Genomic DNA, 19,751 nt, shown 5'->3' with positions numbered 1-19,751 from the left:
GCGTATCCCCGAACTAAAACCACTGAGCTCACATGAAAAGAGGTGGGTGGGTCATCTGGGTTAGTCTATGTCAAAACTGGATTGTGATTCCAAGTTCTCGGTGTGCCGGCAGTCTGCTGTCCACTATCACACTCGCCATCGCCTGTTTACGGACTTTTGGCAAAAAAAACCGTCCCGTTTTAAGACTGTCCGTAATATCTGAAGCAAAGGCCGGTACTTTAAGGAACTGGCCCGCTGGTTACATAAAAGCAAGCAAAAAACGGAGTGAAAATGAAGAAATGTATCGTCATAGTGGGACCCACCTGGGAGAAAAAAAAACGTTGCCAGACACCCGCCGCGGAAAACAGCAAGAGTTATATAATTGCAATTGTTGCATGTAAAAACGGGTATACTGTCGGTAAATCAGAACAAAAGCCATTTTTAAGGTTGGCATCCCTCCCCCATATGTGTACGTACCTAAAGGATTTTTTCCCTTAATCTTTTTTATTGGTAACGCTTATTGTTGCCTTTTTTTCAAAGAACGTATATAGCATTATGGGGAACATTTATCATTAGGAAAGAGAAATTCCTGACTGCGGTTCGCATTATTCGTATTGATATTTACGAACCCTGTGTGATTAAATGAAAGCGAAGTACAAAGGCTGCAAGATTTCCACAAACCCGGCTTCTTCCCCGTCTCTCCATCTATGGAGTATTTCCAGGGAAGAGCTCTACAGCTCCGCCTACGCAGTCTCGGGTCCATTTCCTGAACACCCTGTCTCTTTAAGAGGATTTTTTTTTAAAAAAACCCCGAAACTTCCGGGAGCTCAAAGCAAAAGCGAATCCACAGAGACAAGAATTAGTAAGTAGAGGGTGAGAGAGGAGAGGTGAGGAGAGAGATAGAAAGATTAAATTATCCCTCAGTCTTTATCTCCAGCAGTCGAAGAAACCATTTGATCGAAACGGTCGGTCACCGAAGGCGCTAGACATGGTGAAGATCAGTTTTCAGCCATCCGTTGGCCAGAAAACCGAGAAAGATGAGAAAGATGGAGAGAAAACGGAGATTCTCATACCTCATCCGCATGTAAGTTAATTATTGTGAGGGGGGGGGGTTTTCTTTCATTTTTTTTTCAATCGTTTGGTGTACTGCAGAGCGTTTATGTTTAATAAAAATCTGTTTTTATCGTCTTAATTAAATGGAGTTATGAAAGGAAAACACGGTGGGATTAGAACAGTACACTCATCTCTGATTTTAAAAATGTTATTTGGCTCGAACACACAATGTAAAATGAAGGATGGTCTAAAGTCTTACTTTTGAAAATGAGGTTGAACGCACGTTTTGTGATGACTGATGCTCTTTTACAAACAGCGAGAACAAAACAAAAAATGTTCTTTAGTACAGGCAATGCATTTAAAAACTAGGAAAAAAAACAGTTGTAACAACTAAGTAAATTAGCCCTGTCAAATATTAATATACCTGGCTGCAAAGAGTAGGCTTGCCTCAACCTCTATTCTCACTAAAGTCTTTAAAATGGAAAGTAATAGAGATGACTATTATCAAACCGAAAAAAATAAATAGCAACAGCAAGGAAGAGCAGACAAAATGGCAGATGGTAAATGCAGTTTTTACTCTTGATTTGCAGTCTCGGATTTAGAACATTGCTCGTTTCATGGAATTAGGTGCAGTCAACAAATGTTGCTGGTTTAAATAGTGATAATGCCCGTCTTACTGACGGCATACATTTTGCCTTTTTAATGTGACGAGATATCTGTGAGAACAGTTAATATACACTGAGCTTGAAACTAAAAGGGCAAAAATACGTCTGGATACGTCATTTATTTCCCCTCATTACATTGTTTTTGTTCTTGAGGGTGTTGAATTTCCCGTGATCTTTACTGTAAATGATCTTGTGTAAGTGTTAAGGGTTCTAGAGGAACGATAAGAGACTGGTTACTTTTAAAGAAGCACCTACTGATCTTTTATATCTGATTCAAGGCTTATGGGCAGCTGTCATCTCATTATAGGATAATAGATTTATTGGGAGATAAGGCAGAGGGCACATTTGCTTTCAGGTTGTCGTTTGTTAATCATTTTTCAGTTTAATCTGAAGCGAAGCTGAAGGCCTACTAATAAGACTTGACATACTCTATCCTGTACATTGACAAATCTGCTCGAGTATTTCCTTAGCTTTTGAAAATTGTAGCATACATTATGTGTATTACTATATCCAATCATAGTGACCTAAATGGATGTATAGCAGAAGTAAAAGAAAACTACAGTGACTACTATGTGTAAATGTTGCAGTGTAGCAGCCTCACTGCAGTGAGTAAAGCATTAAAGTAGCTCACAAAGACCTCATTATGTCAGCTTGTGTCTGTAACAATTTTAATCACACTGAGTAAACAGTTCCTTCATGAAGAAACGAGTCAGACTTGTCATTCTCTGCAGGAGACCTGAAGACAGCCGAACTACACCCACACAGGAAGCACTGCAAATAGACGTCTTGATGCTTTATATAAAATCTTATACTCGGTTGAGGTTTCATAACTGTGGCATTTTGCAAAATGATGGTGACTAAGGCATCGTGCTGCTGTGGTGTGTTGAACGCTGCTGCCTTGGCGTTCTTCCGGTCCTGGGTTCGATTGCAGAGTGGGGGACCTTTTGTCTGTGTGTGTTTGGCATTTTCCCTCCCATGTGTGTGTAGATTTTCCCTGTGTGTTCAGGTTTCTTTCCACATTCCAGATACATACTGGCAAAGTTAAAGTGTCCCTTTGCGCGTGTATCACCCATTCAGGGTGTTTTCCTGCCTTTCCTGGAATAAACCGCTTTCTGATGACAGATGGATGGCTGTGAATATTTGGCCATGTTGTAGCTCAGTGATTCCTCATCCTGGTTCTGTAGTACCACTGTGTGTGCTGGTTGTTATTATGGGCCCTTAATCACTTGTGCTGATTGGTATCTGTAACTGATCAGCTTACACGTTTAGACTTTTTTTTTTGCACTCAATTTTTTGCACTTGGTTAAAAAAAATACCCTAAAAGCACAATATTTCCAACTGCCTTAGCACAGACCTCAATGCAGCCCCCCACAGCTTTTTAACTGCTCTATTTTTGACTAGATAGTTCTTAATAAGTGATCAGTTGATGAACACAGGTGGAAATGACCGTGTACTGGCCATCACCCACAGCGAGTAAGTGCTTTTCCTTCTGCTTAAGTTGAATGGGTTCATGGCAGTCATGAATTTCTCTAATTAGCACAGGGTTCATATTATTTACAGACCACTTTCAGTTTAATTAAAAGCTGAAAGCACTCTAGACCCAGAATTGAGAACCAGTGCTCTAGCGGAGTGATTTATTTTCTAGATCTTTTTACTGTACAGATTTTCACCGCTGTAAATGTCAGCCTTCAAAGATACATGGGACCACCTGGGTGAGAAAAAGGGGAATGTCTTTTAACCTAATATTGGGAAAACTGGCATTAAAGTATTTTTTTTTTCCCAAAGCATTTTTTATGCCCACTAATTTTGGAATCACCAACTGTGCTTTAAGACCAGTGCCTCTTATTCTGGGTTTCTTTTTCATTTGCAAGGGAAGATGCTCCTTGTATTTCTTATCCTAAAAACTCAGTTATCCACACAATAGTACAATAATAATTATGCACATTCTGATTATTCCTTAGTGCACCACATTTGCCACCCGGCCTAAGGCAGCATGGCTCAATGGTTTGAGAAATAGAAATAAGCTGCAAGTGTTTTCTCACTCCCACTCCATCAGTCTGTTTTAAATTTTCCTGCTCTTGTTTAAGTTCATTTTTATTGAGAGTAGACTGTTTACTACAGCCTGTTTACACGAGGCCTTCTCAATTTTGAATTACAGCATTTTAATGCAGTACTTTTTTTTTCTCCCTAGGATTCACTAGGGTTCATGATCTGAAAAATCCTCTGTGATGTGTGAATTTAAATGTATCCCACTTGGGTTCCACCAGGTCATACAACTCATTTATTTTAAAAAAAACATTGGTGATTGTAATTGTTAACCCCCCCCCCCTCTTTTGGAATAAGGAACTGTTTGTCGTGTCGCTGGATGCGGCTACAGACTGCACAGTTGCGCACTGGAAATGAGAGAGTGTTAGTAAACTCCACCTTCAAGACGGTGATCTTGTCACACATCACGGGCTGCAGAGCACTGGGCCAGCAGTTCATCATCGAATGGAGGTGAAGCACATCTCTTGTTGACAGTTCCATATACCAGTAGGGGTCGCTGTGTCTCTGAAGCCACAACAGCCCTATGTGAATGACCTTGTTCATCTCTAGGTGACGCTGGGAAGAATATGTACCTCCACTTCAGGGATCAAGTTACATTCTGGCTCGAACCTGCAACCCCTAGAGCTCCAACTGGGCTCGGGCAAGCACCAGACATTTGCGCCTCTTGGAAGGGCCTCTTAAGAAAGTCGTTCTGATCGGTCCTGTCGTGGTACTGCTTGGCTCAAAGGCCAGCAGGACATGACACCATTCAAATTAAACACTGGGTTATACGATGTGGGACTTGCTGTAGCTGCTTCTCATAATAGGCCAGTTGGCAAAGAAAAAGGTTTGTTCTTGTTAAAAGGAAGCACTGTATACAGTGAAATTGAAAATAAAGGCTTCATTTGGTAATCACGTATCCCTGGCCCAGCTTTGCCTTTCAATAATCTACACAGTACATCACTAAAACGGTCCATTTATAAGTAACAGATGCCTTCATGGCTTATTCTTAACTGTTCTTTAAGCACGTACCCATTGAGAATGTGATCCTTTCTGTGGGTATTTGTCCTGCATTACTTTGTCAGTCTTTCTACCAAAAGACTTTTAAAATAATGTTGTTGAATATAGTTCTCTTAAATGGTTTAATACAGTCTTTTAGAAATCTGAAATGATTTAATAAGCGCTAATGTATATTTGGTCAGACAGAGGCAAATGCCACTGCGGAGTACATAGCAGAATCCTGCAATCCCAGCATGCACCGTGAACCCGAGTTTCTATTTTCAATCATGGAAATGATGTTCTACCTTGATACAGTACATTAGCTTGCTCATATGTTGTAACCCTGTCTCCTATTGGCTGGGGATCCATGCTGTTGTCAGAGCTCGAGTCCTTGAGCTTAAGCGAAAGTTACCATGAAAACCGCTGCCTCAAAGCTTCTGGGTTCTTCCTCGTTTGCTTGTTTCAGAGCTGGAATATGTTGTTCTCATTTTTTGTGTGCAGTATCTTTTTTTTAGAACTGACAGCCGAGTAATTGGGCGTTTGACTGTCTGTCTTTATATAGTATTAATTTCTGATTATAGTCAAGTACCATGTGTTCAAGCCTAATGTTACTAAACACATCAAAAGCAGTGCAGACTGTTGTCATGGTAATGGCAGCCGAGAAAAGAAAGGGGTTTACAATGAATATTATTTGCCAGTGACTGTGAAGGACTTTAATTGGATTTAGAATAAAAATCTCTGCTATATGTAATATTCGAGTAATGTTTAACCAGATATTTCAACGTCGAGATACCATATTTAATTGTGACCTTTGCTACCTAGCCTGTTGGCCATGGAAAAGATTTCATGCTGAATGACAAGTCATCCTGGATCTGAGTCTGAGCCGTAAGAACACACTGGGCCGTGTTGTCGGACTGTGCCAGGAAGTCATTGGTGCTGATCTTTCAGCCCTGTCCCAGGTCCAGCAGATCAAATTCCTAGAGGACCGTTCACGCCATTTGTTTCATGAATTACAGTGACTCCCCCCAGAAACCGGATTGAGATTTCCACATTTAAAAACAGACGGGTTCAAGTTCTCATTCGTTCTTGTGGCCACAACACTGGATTTTTTTTGTGCATGTACTGTATATGTGTATTGTTTGTTTTTCTTTATTTTTTGCCTGCTGCTGTGAAACAATTTGCCTCTTGGGGATAATAAAGACTCTCAGTCTCCTAAAGACCTGTTCAAATAAAATCACATGTAAAAAAACTGTGCACAATCAGACGAGGGACATTATATAGCCGTGTATACCGGAGGTCTAACCTCTCACATTTAACATTGCTTCTTTGCTTTGCCCGACTCGGTGTCGTGTTAATAATCGTTGTAGGGCCTTTTCTGTTTATTTGTCTATCACGTGACATCCTTTTTAACTTAGTACAATTTCATTTCACCATTAGGAATATAATATTTGCTAGTTACAAAACGACACCAGATCCCGAGTGATTTATTTCTCATGCAGATCACTGTTCCCAGTGCCTGTTTAACTTGCATTGTAAATGTATTATTGCCTAGTAAGATGCAACAATATTCTTTCCAACACACTGGGGATGTTGTTTATAATAATTTAAAATTATTATGAAGATCATGGAGCATCCCGCACTGAGAAAGCAGTGGATGAGTTTTTTCATGTTGGGATCCAGCCCAGACATAATGACTGCTAATTGCCCTTAAAAAGGAGATGTGTTGTAAAATGCTGAAAACACTAATGACATGAAATTTATTATCTTTAAAAATGCCCTCACTCCATTCTTTTGTTTTACACACATGGTGTTTTAAGATCAATATTAATTGCAAATACCCTGAAGTGTTAATGAGCATTTACAATGTGCATGATTCTCAAGGCTGAAGGGTGGGATCAAGTAAATACTCCCACCTTTAATTATAGATAGATTAGAGAAAGCCTCTGTATACACAGCTCCCACTAGCTGTAATACAACAGGCTCTTTGAAGGATTATACATCCAAAATGGATACTTTGATTTTTTTACAATGTACAAAAAAAGAAAAGGTAATTGTAGAATGACATTTTAGAAAAGGTGCAGATGTACACAGTCTTCCAAAGAATGATGAGGCTTTTCAGTATTAATTTAAAATGATATGAGCAAAGCCCAATAGTGTGGCTCAAATTCTAATCGAAACACAGTTGAAAACTACATCACACTGAGCATTTTGAAAAGAAAATACAGTATGTAATTCACCTTAATTCCTCTATAGAGAATACGGATGAAAAAATAGATGTTACATAACCATTCCATTATGAACAATTTTGCCAAAATCAAACGCAAGACTTGAGCGTCATCTGAAAGAGCCTTTCTGACAGTGCTCCTAAGCTATTTGCCTACTGAAGCTGTATTGCAAGCTGTAATATGAAGCTGAGGGAAGATTTTGAACAGACTGTACCCTGCACTGCCTCTGCAAGCTGTATTGAATTAGTGAGCTCAGTAGAGCCAATTCTTTAATGGTTTAGAGTCTGTTTTTTTCCCATAGATATATTGAGCATTAAAAGAAATGTATCACTGTGCTTGAGCATGTTTTTTTAAAGAAATAAAGTATACACATTTTGGATACTTGATGTCATTTTGAATAAAAATGTTAAGAGACTTGGGACTGTTGCATAAGCACTAAACCACTTCATTAGCAAGAGCTGATTGGAGCAGGTGATGAGGTATTATCACTGAGCTGTGGTACATTGAGCCTAGTTAAGATCTAGGAAGATAAACAAAGAAAGGAATCAATATACCCCGCATGTCAAGATAACAGTGCCTTTGGTTCCTCAGTATGTTGGAGGCATGACTAAGTCATCTCATGTGGATTCGCTAGCAGTGGAGCCAAGTCCTCTACAGGGATGATTCAAGGTTTTGTGTACACAACCCTGCTGGATGCCGCAGAGTGTGGAACAGTACGGGGAGGTCGCCTGTGTCATGGTCTAGGCAGGAGTGTCTTGTAGCTGGAGAGCTCCACATGCAAGGATTGATGACAGCACTACCTTGATCATGTCTAGGGCATCGCTGGCTGCCCTTTCTGCGTGCTCATCCCGATGTCACCAAGTTCCAGCATGTCGCCCCTGTTTAAATCTAGACTGTGTTCCCTGCTGTCTAGTGTGGCACTGTGTCCTCTCTGAGCCCGTGAGCAAGTGTGATCATATCCTGGCAAGGGCAGAGCTACATGTGTTTCCTTCTTTATTACTGTATTCAAGTTATGCCACTTGAGATTTTAGTGACGATTGCTATTTGCTTGATGTTTTTCCCAAAGCACTTATTTTGCCTCCACAAAACCGTTAGAGCTTGGATATATATTGAGTGCATTGACGGCAGTGGTAATCTTTTTGCCAGGTAGTCTGTTTCTGCCACAATTATTCCACTATAACATTTAGGCTTGCAGGCAAGTGTTTTAATTTGTTTTTTAGCACACTGACACTGAATCTGCACATTTGAGCTCACAAACATCCAGGTTTAAAACCAGCTGATATCAGGATATAGGTCTATCCTTGCTTTCTTTGCTCGTGACAGCGTAGCCCGGAATGTGTTTCCAGAGCCTGTCTGTTTATGGAGCAGACTGCGTTTGTGTATGGATTCTCTTCAATTTGGAACTTTGTGAGCTCAGCTGTATCTCTGGAATTGAATTGAACATTACTTTACTATAGTACTCTTTGCAAGAAAATTATAGGATAGTGGTTAGAATGTAGGAGACGTACATGCTATATTCTGTTATAATACTGAGCATAATTAAATTTGATAGCTTGTGCACTCAAAATATTTTCATTCATTTATATAGTGGATGTAGAATAGGGAACAGAAATAAAGGCTGTTCACTTTTCATTTCTTCTTCCTGGAATGATGTTACTAACTTAATTACATTTTCTACAGAGGGATGTCAGGTGCTTTTTAATATGGAATGGCCTGACATTCAAAGAAATGTACTGTGATGGTTAATTTAGTGGAGCATTGCAGAGGGTGATTGGGTATGGTGGCATTTCTAGTCTCCCAAATATGTTCTGTAGTATGCCTGTCTTTGTCGTATCTATCTGCTGTCATCAAGACTTCATTACAAATAGTGAATGTAATGTTTTTTTTTCTTATCGGAGAGAAGTGATCAGGTAAAAAATACTTACAGATGGAACTGACCCCCCAGTCATATGGACTTGATGGTTGAAATGATCAAAAATGAAGATTGAGCGATTTCACCCGTAAATGGGGAAGTAATTTTAAGTTAACTTTCCAATAAAACTTTTACAGCTAAATGGATGATGCATTTAACACAGGAAGCAACTTTATCGTGTTTTGCTGGAGGATCACTTGAGGTTTAGTGTCAACTTAAAAAAAAAAAACATCAGCAGTTCTGTGATGTCAGTTCTGTTCCTGTGTGCCTTCCAGACAGATTAGTAATAGAAAAAAGCTTGTTTTTTTCCCCAAGGATGAAAAAAAATGTAGCAGACTTCTGATTTGGCAGCATAAAAATAGTTTCACGCTTTTTTCAGCCTGCCAATAATTTACATAATATTACTGACGATGATTTATGTTGGTGGTCTGAAGGAGGATGCCTTATTTATTCTTCCCAGTTGAAATTTTCCTGTCGTGTATCCACGTCATCACACAGAGCTGCCAAACGATTGCTAGAGTGACTTGCAGTACCTTAGACTTACCTTTCACACCCTTCAAAAGGGGTGGAATGGCCAAAGATGAAATCTATTTCTGTCAGCTCGAAAGATGTAGGATTGTGGGTTATTTTTTTATAGGCCAGTGAATTGGAACAGCGAGTCGTGTTTTGTCACGATGTGAACCCCGGGAGGCTGAGGGAGTGTTAGGCCGTCCCATCTTTGAGCGACTTGTCTTTTAATACATCACAGGCAGCACAGCAGCTCACTGGAGGTTCAGCACTGATTAGTGAAGCAACAGAGTGACAGAGAAGTGTTACTCTGGTGTCCCCCTGGCCCTTAGCAATCATGGCCTCTTAATTATCCTTATCTATGAACTGGCTTCATTACTTTGCCATCCTGTGTCCTAACAGCAAATGTGTGGTGTACTTTGGCTGCCATTGCATCATCCATGTTGAGGCTACACATTGGCGGTGGTTGTGAGGAGTCCCAGTTACCTGTAAGGTGCTTTGAGTGGAGTGTCCAAGAAGCACTATATAAGTTTAATGAATTATTATTAACAGCACCACAAGCCTGCGAGCACCTCAGGGGTTAGTGAGTGCCAAGACCCTGGCTGACTAATATTGCCTTGTTCCGAGTACCGCTTGACATAACCCAGGCTCGAACCCATGATCCTTCTCGTTCTCCACTCCGAGCAAGCACCTTTGTTGAGCCAATCTGGAACCCCATGTGCTTAAACGTTTTGTTTTCTTAGAAACTTCTGTTGATACCAAATTAATTTGTCATTGTATAGACATTCCCAATTAGCATTAGCAGTGAGCTGTCTTTACATGGGATTTTTGCCATTTTTGTCATGACTTCAGAAAATAGCAGCTAATACAGCCATTGCAGGGCCATTTATTCACCAGCAGGTGACAGTATTAAATCCCTTTTCTAATACTGAAGTTTCCCGCAGAGAAAAGTGATACCTAGGCCTAACCAGTGCTTTTGCATCTGGCTGGTCCTGTCAGATATGGAAGTACTAGCAGTTGTAGTACACAGTTCACAGACCTAAATTCCCTAATAACTTCTGTTCATGGTCTGATCATGTTCAATTCAAAACACATTTGATTATAATCCATGATGATACTGAATACAGTCGTACAGGGTTGCAAATTAATCCTGTACTTTAATGCCTTGTGTTGAGATAAAGAACAGTAAGAATTCTCAAGATTGTTTCCATCCAGTCATTTTGATTTTCTGGAAATTTGTTTTTAGCTCTTCTTGAACATGAGGATCAATTTTTCCTTTTTTTAAAGGTAACTCGACAGGGCCATTTCTATCCTTCCAGCTTGTCCCGAAAGACAAGGCATCTCTGTTTTTTACCAGTAGTTCAACTGATAAACAGGTCTGTTTGCGTTACAAACATTATTTACCACCATTAAAATTTTGGAAGATTGGCGAAATGAATATCTACAGTTTTTTTTTCCCCACTTAAAGCACTGGGTCTAACTGATTACTTTCTAGAAATCCAAATTTTTTTATATATGATTGTTTTTTCCCTGCAACGAGAGCTTAGAAAGTAGGAACAGAATCCCAGATGGTCACCTTGCCATGGAGCAGGATTTGGTATTAATGCGTGACTGTGTGGGCGTTACATGCTGCATGGGTATGAAATATCCATCTTTATAAAAATAGGAAGCTGTTTGATACAACTGCAGTAGGCTCGGTAATCATGAGTGTGGTGTTTCTAAGTGTGAACACACACCTACAGGTGTAGATAAATGTTGATTAATATATTAAGCAAGCTATGATGTAATGCAGCTCGTTGGCCACGAGTCACGATAAGATGTGCTTGTGTTGCTGGAGGCCGAGGGGCTAGGCACTTCATTTTTTAACCTTGTCAAGGGCCTGAAACTGAAAGGCAGTGCTTTTTGGTTTTGTAATAAAGCTTAAATCATGTAGTTTGCTGGAGTGATGAAGTACTTTCAACTCTTTGAAGTTCCACAGAGAACAGTTAAAAGACCTTTTCGTGCTATATATAAAACTTCCACTTGAAAGTGTGAGAAAAGGTTTACAGTATATTATTCAATTTACTAGCCCATTCAGAAAATGGGAACTAATTTTTTGAATTAGTGGTTATTTGGTTTTGGTATATTGGAATTTGTTCCCTTTCACCACAGCAAGACTTTTGCAACAACTTTAAGAACTTATGTAAAGGTACAGTCATGTCCAGCCTGTTTTTCTTTTTGATCTTTCACTAATTAAACATCAAAAATAGCACGGCAATTTGAACCCGTTTTTGAACACGGTTAAAGAATTCCGTATTGGAGTTTGACAAAAAAGACAAGCTTCTGCATTTAACATGTCTGTTCCCAAATATGATAATCCGTTTGGTTTTCATGATTTTTCAGGAAGAGTTGATTCTTCCCATCCGCCCCAAAAAGTCCTCTCTGAACGGCCTCTGCTGCCTGACCTTTGGGCTGGTGCTCTTTATGTCTGGTCTTGTGCTGGCGTCCATCTATGTCTACAGGTACTACTTCATTGCGCAGGTAAGCATGGCCTCTTTCCAGCCTGTTTGTGCCTTTCTGTTTCATTTTTGAGGGGTTAAGAAATATAGACTTTGCAATGGTTGCGTAGGGGGTATTTTTGGCATGTTATTTATGCTTTTTTTAACGCACCACAAACCCTTCAGCATACAGCTACAGTGGTTTCAATGAGATTCTTCTCATTTACAAGTTTTCACACTGTAAGAGCCAAATGATTATAGTCCGTGTAATCCATTTTTACCTGGGGCATCTGGGGCTCGGAGACCTGTGAACTTGCAGGCTGCACAAGAGGGTTGCGACAGGGTCCCTCAATACAGCACTGCAACCTGGTTCAAGACAGGATTCGCAATCTGCACTGTTGGCAGCAGTAGGCAGTCATGCTACTCGCCTGGGAGATACCGTGGCATTGACTCACGTTAATCAGCACAGTGAAATTACCTACGTGATGTCTGTTAAGTTCAATAAAAAAGGTTGTCATATTTCGGGCGATCGCTTTGTGAATATTAGTTATAAGTGACAGGTTTCTATTGGTGATCGGTATGTTAACTGTGAAGCCAAGGTGCTGTTCTGTGCTCTCTAGCTTAGTCTGGAAAGGTACTCGCAGTCAGCAAAAGATACAGCACAGTCAAAGGCGATTAGAGTCATTAGCCGATTGTAAGGGCATCATTAGTTCTACTTTACCAGTTTGAAATTTATCAAAGGAAGTTTATTTTGCACATTCTCTGCATCCAGTTGCAGAGATTTTATTTAATATACAGCCAATTAGACAAAATCCACAAATTCTGAACATTGCAATTAGGTATGTATCCATCTGCGTCTTGCACAAGTTATCTGAAAGCCGAGCCTTGCCGACTGCTTCCCTTTGAGCTTGAATTCCCTGGTGGGGAGGCCTGTGAGACTGGGATGCCTCCCCTCCCCTCCCCTCCCCTTCCCTGCCCTTCCCTGCCCTTCCCTGCCCTTCCCTGCCCTTCCCTGCCCTGCCCTGCCCTGCCCTGGCCCTGAGCTTTCTTTCCCTGTGCGGCACTGTAGATCCCGCAGGAGAACATGTTCCACTGCCGTGTGCTGTACGAGGACTCCGTTTACGCCCCGCTCAAAGGCCGTCAGGAGCTAGAAGAGAACGTGGGCATTTACATCGATGACAATTACGAGCAGATCAACGTCCCCGTGCCTCACTTCGGAGGAAGCGATCCTGCTGACATCATCCACGACTTTCACAGGGTGAGTCTCTCGCCCAGCCCTCCTCTGGCTTTTCTTTTCCTCTGCTGGCTGCTGAAGAGTCTTCTACTTCTACTTCTACAGTGTAACAATTTGTTTAACTGACATTTTCATTTCAGAGACTGGGAATGGAAAGTGAGCTCGGTGGTGGTGTGTTCTGTCTCTTCCTTCTTGGTGTAAAGATTGCTTTTTTTGACAGCTTTCGAAGACTTGGATTTTAAAGTGAGGAAGTGGGGGGCTTCAAGTGACATAACGAGTATCTGAGTGCAGTGTGGTGCAGTCAGAGTCTCGGTTAAGATGTAAAGTTGCAGCACTGCTGGTGTGAATCTGGGCCTCGTCTCCGGGCTCCTCTGTACAACAGCACACAAATGGCTGAGCTCCGCTGGTAGGCTTCAGCAGGTGCAGATTCCCATGGCTTTTGGTTTCACGGCAGCTCCTGTAGTCTGCCAGGCGACTGTGAGCCTACAGGGTCGTCCGTAACATGTGTGCCACCCCTCCTACTAGGGCCAGCTCTCTAGCATGGCACTCCCAGTGTGTGGAGAAGACGACTGGCTCTGGCGGAGAGGTGCCTCCACAGTACCTTGTGGTACGGGCGTTTCAAGTCAGCTTGGATTTGCAGCTGCATGTTTATTTTTGTAGCATCACAGCTTGCTTTTAAAATTATCTGCAGTATTTTCCTGTGGAAACTTTGACTTTTATGTTGGCAAGGCGTTGCCCACGATTGCCCAACCTGAACAGCTCTCTTCCTGCAGGGTCTGACAGCCTACCATGACATTGCACTGGACAAGTGCTATGTCATCGAGCTCAACACCACCATCGTGATGCCTCCACGGAACCTCTGGGAGCTGCTGATAAATGTCAAGGTACAAACATAGTTTTCGAAATGCATGAATGTTTAGTGACAGGAACATTTTATTTCAAAGAAAAATTGCTCTAAGACAGCGTTGCAGTTAAGCAAATGAGCTATATATGATGTATAGAAATAACGTGGCACTGTGGCGCGGTGGATAGCTTTGCTGCCTTGCAGCAGTGGGCCACTGGGTTCAGTTCCTTGGGTGCTGTATGTGTGTATATTGTGTTGTGAACATGAGGAGAATGAACATGGGTTTCCTCCAGGTGCTCCAGTTTCCACACACTGTCCAAAGACATACTGGCAGGTTAATTGGCTTCTTGGAAATTGTCCACAAACACAGATGTTTGTGTCTGTGTGTGCTCTGTGATGGACTGGTGTCCCATCTAGGGTGTATCCTGCCTTCCGCCACTTGCTTGCTGCAAGAGACTCCTGCTTCCCTGCGACCCTATGTTGGATAAAGTGGTTAGAAAACGGATGGATGGATTACTCAGAGACAGTGCACAAATAAAATGTCTGCAGTCCTTGCCCTCTAGTCCAAGCTTGGTATTTATTTTAGGTTGGGAAGAGATAATAACTGTTGTTGTGAATATATACTGCCCAGTGCCTATGAGCTCTGCGATGGACTGCTGTCCTGAGCAGGATGTGAGCATGTTGCTTGCCAGGATAGGCTCCGGCTCCCCCACAACCCTCCATATGAGCTCAACACATGAAAAAAATCCAGGACATTTCTAGCATAACCTCCCTATAAAGTATTTGAGCTGCTCGGCACCCATGTAACTCGGGAGCTGTTTCCCACAAACATGCGTGATGGAATGGATTGTACCCGCCTCTTTCCAGAAGGGGACGTACTTGCCACAGACGTACATCATCCAGGAGGAAATGGTCGTCACTGGGAGGGTCCATAACATGCGTCAGCTGGGGGCCTTCATTTACCGTCTGTGCAATGGGAAGGAGACTTACCGGCTGAAACGCAGGAGCAGCAGGAGACGTAAGAAACCTTTATTGATTGTTTTGGAGAATCTGCTGAGGCAGACTTACCGCCAGGCCAGCACTTACCACTGCCTGTCAGGGTAAATTCTGTTTAATTGAAGCAGTGCTGACCAAGAGGCCTGTGATATCTGACTGAACCGATGCCAGTGTTCTAATGAGTAATGGGATGACAAATCGTCTCGACACAGACACATGAGCTAAACTGCAGAAGTGCAACAAACCCTTTTTCACAGTCTGATAGTCTTACATACCAGATGGCGCAATAGATAATGTTAAAGCGTACAGCCAGCTAAATGAGACATCTTCTTTGTGTTTTCAAGTTTGCACAGATGGAGAGAAGAGGAATGTCTTACTTGAGATTACAGACTGTGCAGCAAATTTAAATCTTAACTGGGATATTCATGATTTCTGCCAAATCAGAAGTTTTAATTTTGTTAAAACTTTGTTTTGCTATCGACTATGACCAGGGAGAATGAGGAACTGCTCACCCAATCCATAGTGTGGGCCATCAGGCAATTTGGAAATAACCATCACTAAATTTTCAGCAGAACTTGAGTTGATGCTATTTTTTTAAAGAAGCCTGGTATGTTGTTACAGTATACTTTGATATTTAATTGCAAATCGTGCAAGACACAAAAAAGTAATCTTTGTCTTTGTAACACAACCTATCAGTCGTGCATTCATCTGTTTAAAATTGGAGCTGATCTCAATGATAAACCAATTCTTTTCAGTTTATTTCCTTCCAGTTAAGAAGCAAATACTTATCACAGTAGAATTGTAAAATATCATTTTTAATGTTATAGTTAGGGTAAGTATTCGATAGTGTTGGGTAAATTGTCAAAACTGACATCAGTACTGCAGCAGAATATGGTGTCACATTTTTAGCTTCTGTGGTTAAAATGGCTTTTCATGGGTAAAATGAAAGAAACTCCAGAGATACCGTATTTCTCACTTTTGAATTTTGTGGTCTGGTAAATGTAGTTGCTCCTAAACCATGGGTATTTGGATTGAAAAGACTTAGCTTTAAGATATCTATATTTAGTAAATGTTAGTGGTGAGGAGGACTATTTTACTGCGTGGTTTAAAAAAGTATCTTGCAGTTGGCTTACTTTTAATTTTCTGCCTTTTCTCTTCTGCAGGTATTGATAAGCGTGAAGTACAAAAATGCCACAGCATTCGTCACTTTGAAAACACTTTTGTGGTAGAAACTGTGATCTGCGATAAGGCCTAACACTTTGTTGGTTCTTTTGCCAATGTGAAAAAAACTCTGATACTGTAGCCATCTCTTGTGTGTTTTGTTAACTGCACTTTAAGCGTTGTATTGTACCTTGTTTTTGGGGAGTTCTGTCTACTCTGATTTAGTTTGTCTTATTTTATAATTTGTTTCTGTCTCACTATTTTTTGTAGTTTGTTACAAGACACACATGGCATTTTTGAGTGTTTTTTTATTTTTCGAAGCAACATTTAGTATGTTGAACAAGTATGCTGTAAAATTTAACAAGGAGTTAGATTCCAGCATTGTACTACCAGGGTTAAACACTGTCAGATTTGAACCAAAAAAGGTTCCATTTGTTTGTTTTTTTCTTGTCTTTGCTTTAATTCCTTCATAGGAAACTTAGTGCACTTTTTAGACAGTAATAAGACTATTCTGTGTGCAGATTCGCAATGCATATTTTGCAGCACATTTTGTTAAATGTTAATTTTTGTGTGAGCACAATTTATTTTTTAGATTTTTTCTTTTGGTTGTTCACATTTTTATAAGAAAAAAACACTATGTCCTTCTTCTCTTCCAACTCGATTGACCTGTTTTACAGTTGTCTTAGTCCCATTAAATCCATCAGAATTCTTTTCTTATGGTGGGAAACAAGCATGATTTTCTAGATATTTAGATCCGGAGTTCTACATCACCATATATATATTATATATCAAGAAATTATACTGACATATAAGGGACAAAAATTGGTTACGTTTTCATTTGGCTGAACCCATGGCTACATTTTAAAGAATTGATGGGATTTGGTTTTGTCAAAGGAGGAGGGCAGCCAATAGTGGTGCATAAAGTGTGGATTTTAGGTGTTGTAACATCCTTTTTTTTGACTAAGAAAATGTCCCGAAGGCAAATGTTTGGTATCTTTATTACCACAAAAATAACTTTGGTATTCACTTATTTTGGTTAAGAGTGGTGCTCAATAAACTAAAGGCATCCATTGAACAGTAAATAATTGCCGTCCCTTAATTCCTTTTTGGGTTTTTTCCTCTCTTTCTATGTATCCTTGTAACCGCTTCTGAATAGTCAACCAACTTTTTTCCCCCCAATTTCTTATTGCGGGATTTTGGTGTCCTATTTTATCGTGCTGATACTTTTCAAAATGCACCGCTTTTCTCCCTCCCTCCTCTTAAGACAGTAACTTAGTCAGGCCCTGTTTGATCCGCTGGGCATTAGCAAAGTAAAACAAATTTCTGATTTTACCAGGTGAGCATTCAACAGCAAATAAGGTACTGAACGTGCCTAAAAGACCCTGGTTCATGGAGTCCCACATGTACCTAATTAGTGCAAGAAACCAGGCATTATATCCACATTAATGGTTTCATGTTTTCATTTACAAATCTGTAGCCATCAGTTTAGAGAACTAGTGCCAGTTTCACTCCTTGTTGAGGTTCTGATATTGGGAATGTTCCCCTGTACATTTTTTTGAGTATGTTCACTTTATCCCTGTTTTTTTTGGTCATGAAGACTTGTTTTTGTCTTTGGTTTTCTTCAGTTTGCATGTTTGTTTCCCCAGATCCTGCACTGTACGAACATTTTATAATACTATGGGAATAAAAGCCTTAGTTCAGTGATGAACTAAAGTAATTGCTATTGTAAGGGAATTTAGTATTAAATGTCTGTATATGAAACCTTCAACCCGTCTGTTACTTTTGTCTGCTAGTAATCCCTATCTATTAATAAAGAAGTAAATACTACTGGCTTGGACTGTGTGTTTTACTAATGAAGTGACAGCTCTTGGTTCAGTTCTAGGTTGGGACATTTTCTATGAGGAGTTTGGATGATCTCCCCGTCATACGTGGCACAAGAGAGACGAAGAGACTTTGCTGAAGTCCTTTGAGTTTGAAGAGATTTTGGAGTCTAATTTGTAGCTTAACCAGTTTTCTAAATCATTATACTTCATCTTGGTTCAGGAAGGCTGTTGTTTCATCATTCTTCAGATATGATTGAAATAAATTATCTGCATTACCAGGACGTGTATGAAATGTGTTGTTTTTGGTGACAGGACAGCAGACTAACCTTGTAAACAAATACAAATGCAGTTGCAAGGAATCGCTTTACAAAATGGAGCAGAAATTATGCATTCTATAGATACAAAATTCATTTTTAGTAATTGCTTCTTTGGGTCTGAAAGCTGGGCATTTCTTCTGCCAATCTTTTTATTTGTAGAGATGGTACAATCCAATTACTGTATATTCAGTTCTCTGAGTTGCAAAAGCAGAGTTGCAAAAAAAACTGCTACTATGCATGCTGCAGGCTTAGAACAGTAGTTCATAAAATTTTTACACAAATCAGAAACTGGACAGATGGTTAGCCATATGGTGTCATTACCACTGCATGCACAGGTCCTTCAAACAGAAATGTAGTATTTAAAATGCACTATCAGTGGCAGTTATTTGTATGAATGCATGCATTGTCAACATGCCTATTCAGTTTCACTGCGATTTGCTTTGTGTGTTTTCTTTCTTCTGTTTGCAGCATGTTAATAAACCTTTAACTAGTTCCTTTGCAGCCTACGCATGCTTGACGCAGCTGCCTACTTTTACTATTGTTGAAGAACGTTTTGACAACCGATTGCTATCTGCTGCACTTCCACATTTGAGACTTCTTGTTTTACTGAACTGTTAAGATATTTCAACGATGTGGATTATGTATAAAAAAGGTGGATGCATTTAAAAGAGTATTTGTGATTCTTTCACGCATCTCAACTCGATTACCTTCTCTTCTGAAGAAGCCTCTTAACCTTCAGCTGCAAAAAGAAAGACCTTGCTTTGTGAAAAACCTCTGCATTTTCAGTTCTTTTAGAAAAGGAAAGAAACGCGTCATTTGTTTACGGATTTCTTCCAGCCGCTAAAGTATTTGTGATGTCGAATTTAGAAAGTGCATATGCCATTTTGGTGCTTGAGCATAGGACATCTGCCTTGACATCGTAAGAGGCAAATGATAGACTGTAAAAGCATATGTTTGGGGCATATTGGACATTAACTAGTGTTAATACTGCACCCCCTCAATGTAACACTGAATTTTCATGCCAGAGTTCAGGGTGATTAAGTGTTGCTCCTTCATCTTCTGAATATAGCCCAGAATATGACTGTGTCAGATATGTTCTAATTGGATTAACCCATTAACTGCTCCTCTCTGCAGTACATTTGCTGTTAAGTCATGCAAATGTGCACCCAAAATGTCTGGCAAGACTCTACGCTGAACTGAAGGGTATTTCGGTTAATCTAGACAGAGGGGAGGGAAGAATCTGTGAGGTGTTTTTGGAGTTCAAAGTGCCTTGCTTGTTTTCTGAAAGTGACCTTCATAACAAGTGAGTATCCTAGCTTAAATGACATGCACAAAAGTGCTGTTAGAAGCACATTTTAATATTAAGCTCCATGAGCAATGGCAGTACAGGATTTTAGCATCAAAAGAAACAGAATTCCTCAGCTTTATTGGTTATGAAGGAAAACTGTAAATGAATGTTATGTACTGTAAATGTGATTTGAAACAATCCATTTTCATGCACACCATTGTTTGTGTTTTATAAGCTGTAGAAGTG

General features: G+C 40.3%; 1 protein-coding gene across 1 annotated transcript; it reads left to right on the top strand.

The window, feature by feature from the left end:
* The first annotated feature begins 246 nt into the window (after positions 1 to 246).
* itm2ca (integral membrane protein 2Ca) lies at positions 247 to 17,904 on the top strand. Its single transcript, XM_088912521.1, has 6 exons — positions 247 to 1,063; positions 11,748 to 11,885; positions 12,912 to 13,100; positions 13,850 to 13,960; positions 14,788 to 14,938; positions 16,080 to 17,904. Exons 1-6 carry the CDS (start codon positions 968 to 970, stop codon positions 16,169 to 16,171), a joined length of 777 nt encoding a protein of 258 aa, XP_088768647.1. The 5' UTR covers positions 247 to 967; the 3' UTR covers positions 16,172 to 17,904.
* The last annotated feature ends 1,847 nt before the right edge of the window (positions 17,905 to 19,751 follow it).

This window comes from Atractosteus spatula, chromosome 4 (assembly GCF_055471065.1).
Source record: "Atractosteus spatula isolate fAtrSpa1 chromosome 4, fAtrSpa1.hap1, whole genome shotgun sequence".
Lineage (NCBI taxonomy): Eukaryota > Metazoa > Chordata > Actinopteri > Semionotiformes > Lepisosteidae > Atractosteus > Atractosteus spatula.
The sequence above is the reverse complement of the archived record's forward strand: the minus strand, read 5'-3'. Positions and strand labels throughout refer to the sequence as shown.

Excerpts from the sequence above, each read along its gene's own strand:
- itm2ca (XM_088912521.1), top strand. The coding sequence starts at position 968 with ATGGTGAAGATCAGTTTTCAGCCATCCGTTGGCCAGAAAACCGAGAAA. Across the intron at positions 1,064-11,747 it reads TTCTCATACCTCATCCGCAT|GAAGAGTTGATTCTTCCCAT; the intron begins GTAAGTTAATTA and ends ATGATTTTTCAG. Across the intron at positions 13,961-14,787 it reads AGCTGCTGATAAATGTCAAG|AAGGGGACGTACTTGCCACA; the intron begins GTACAAACATAG and ends GCCTCTTTCCAG.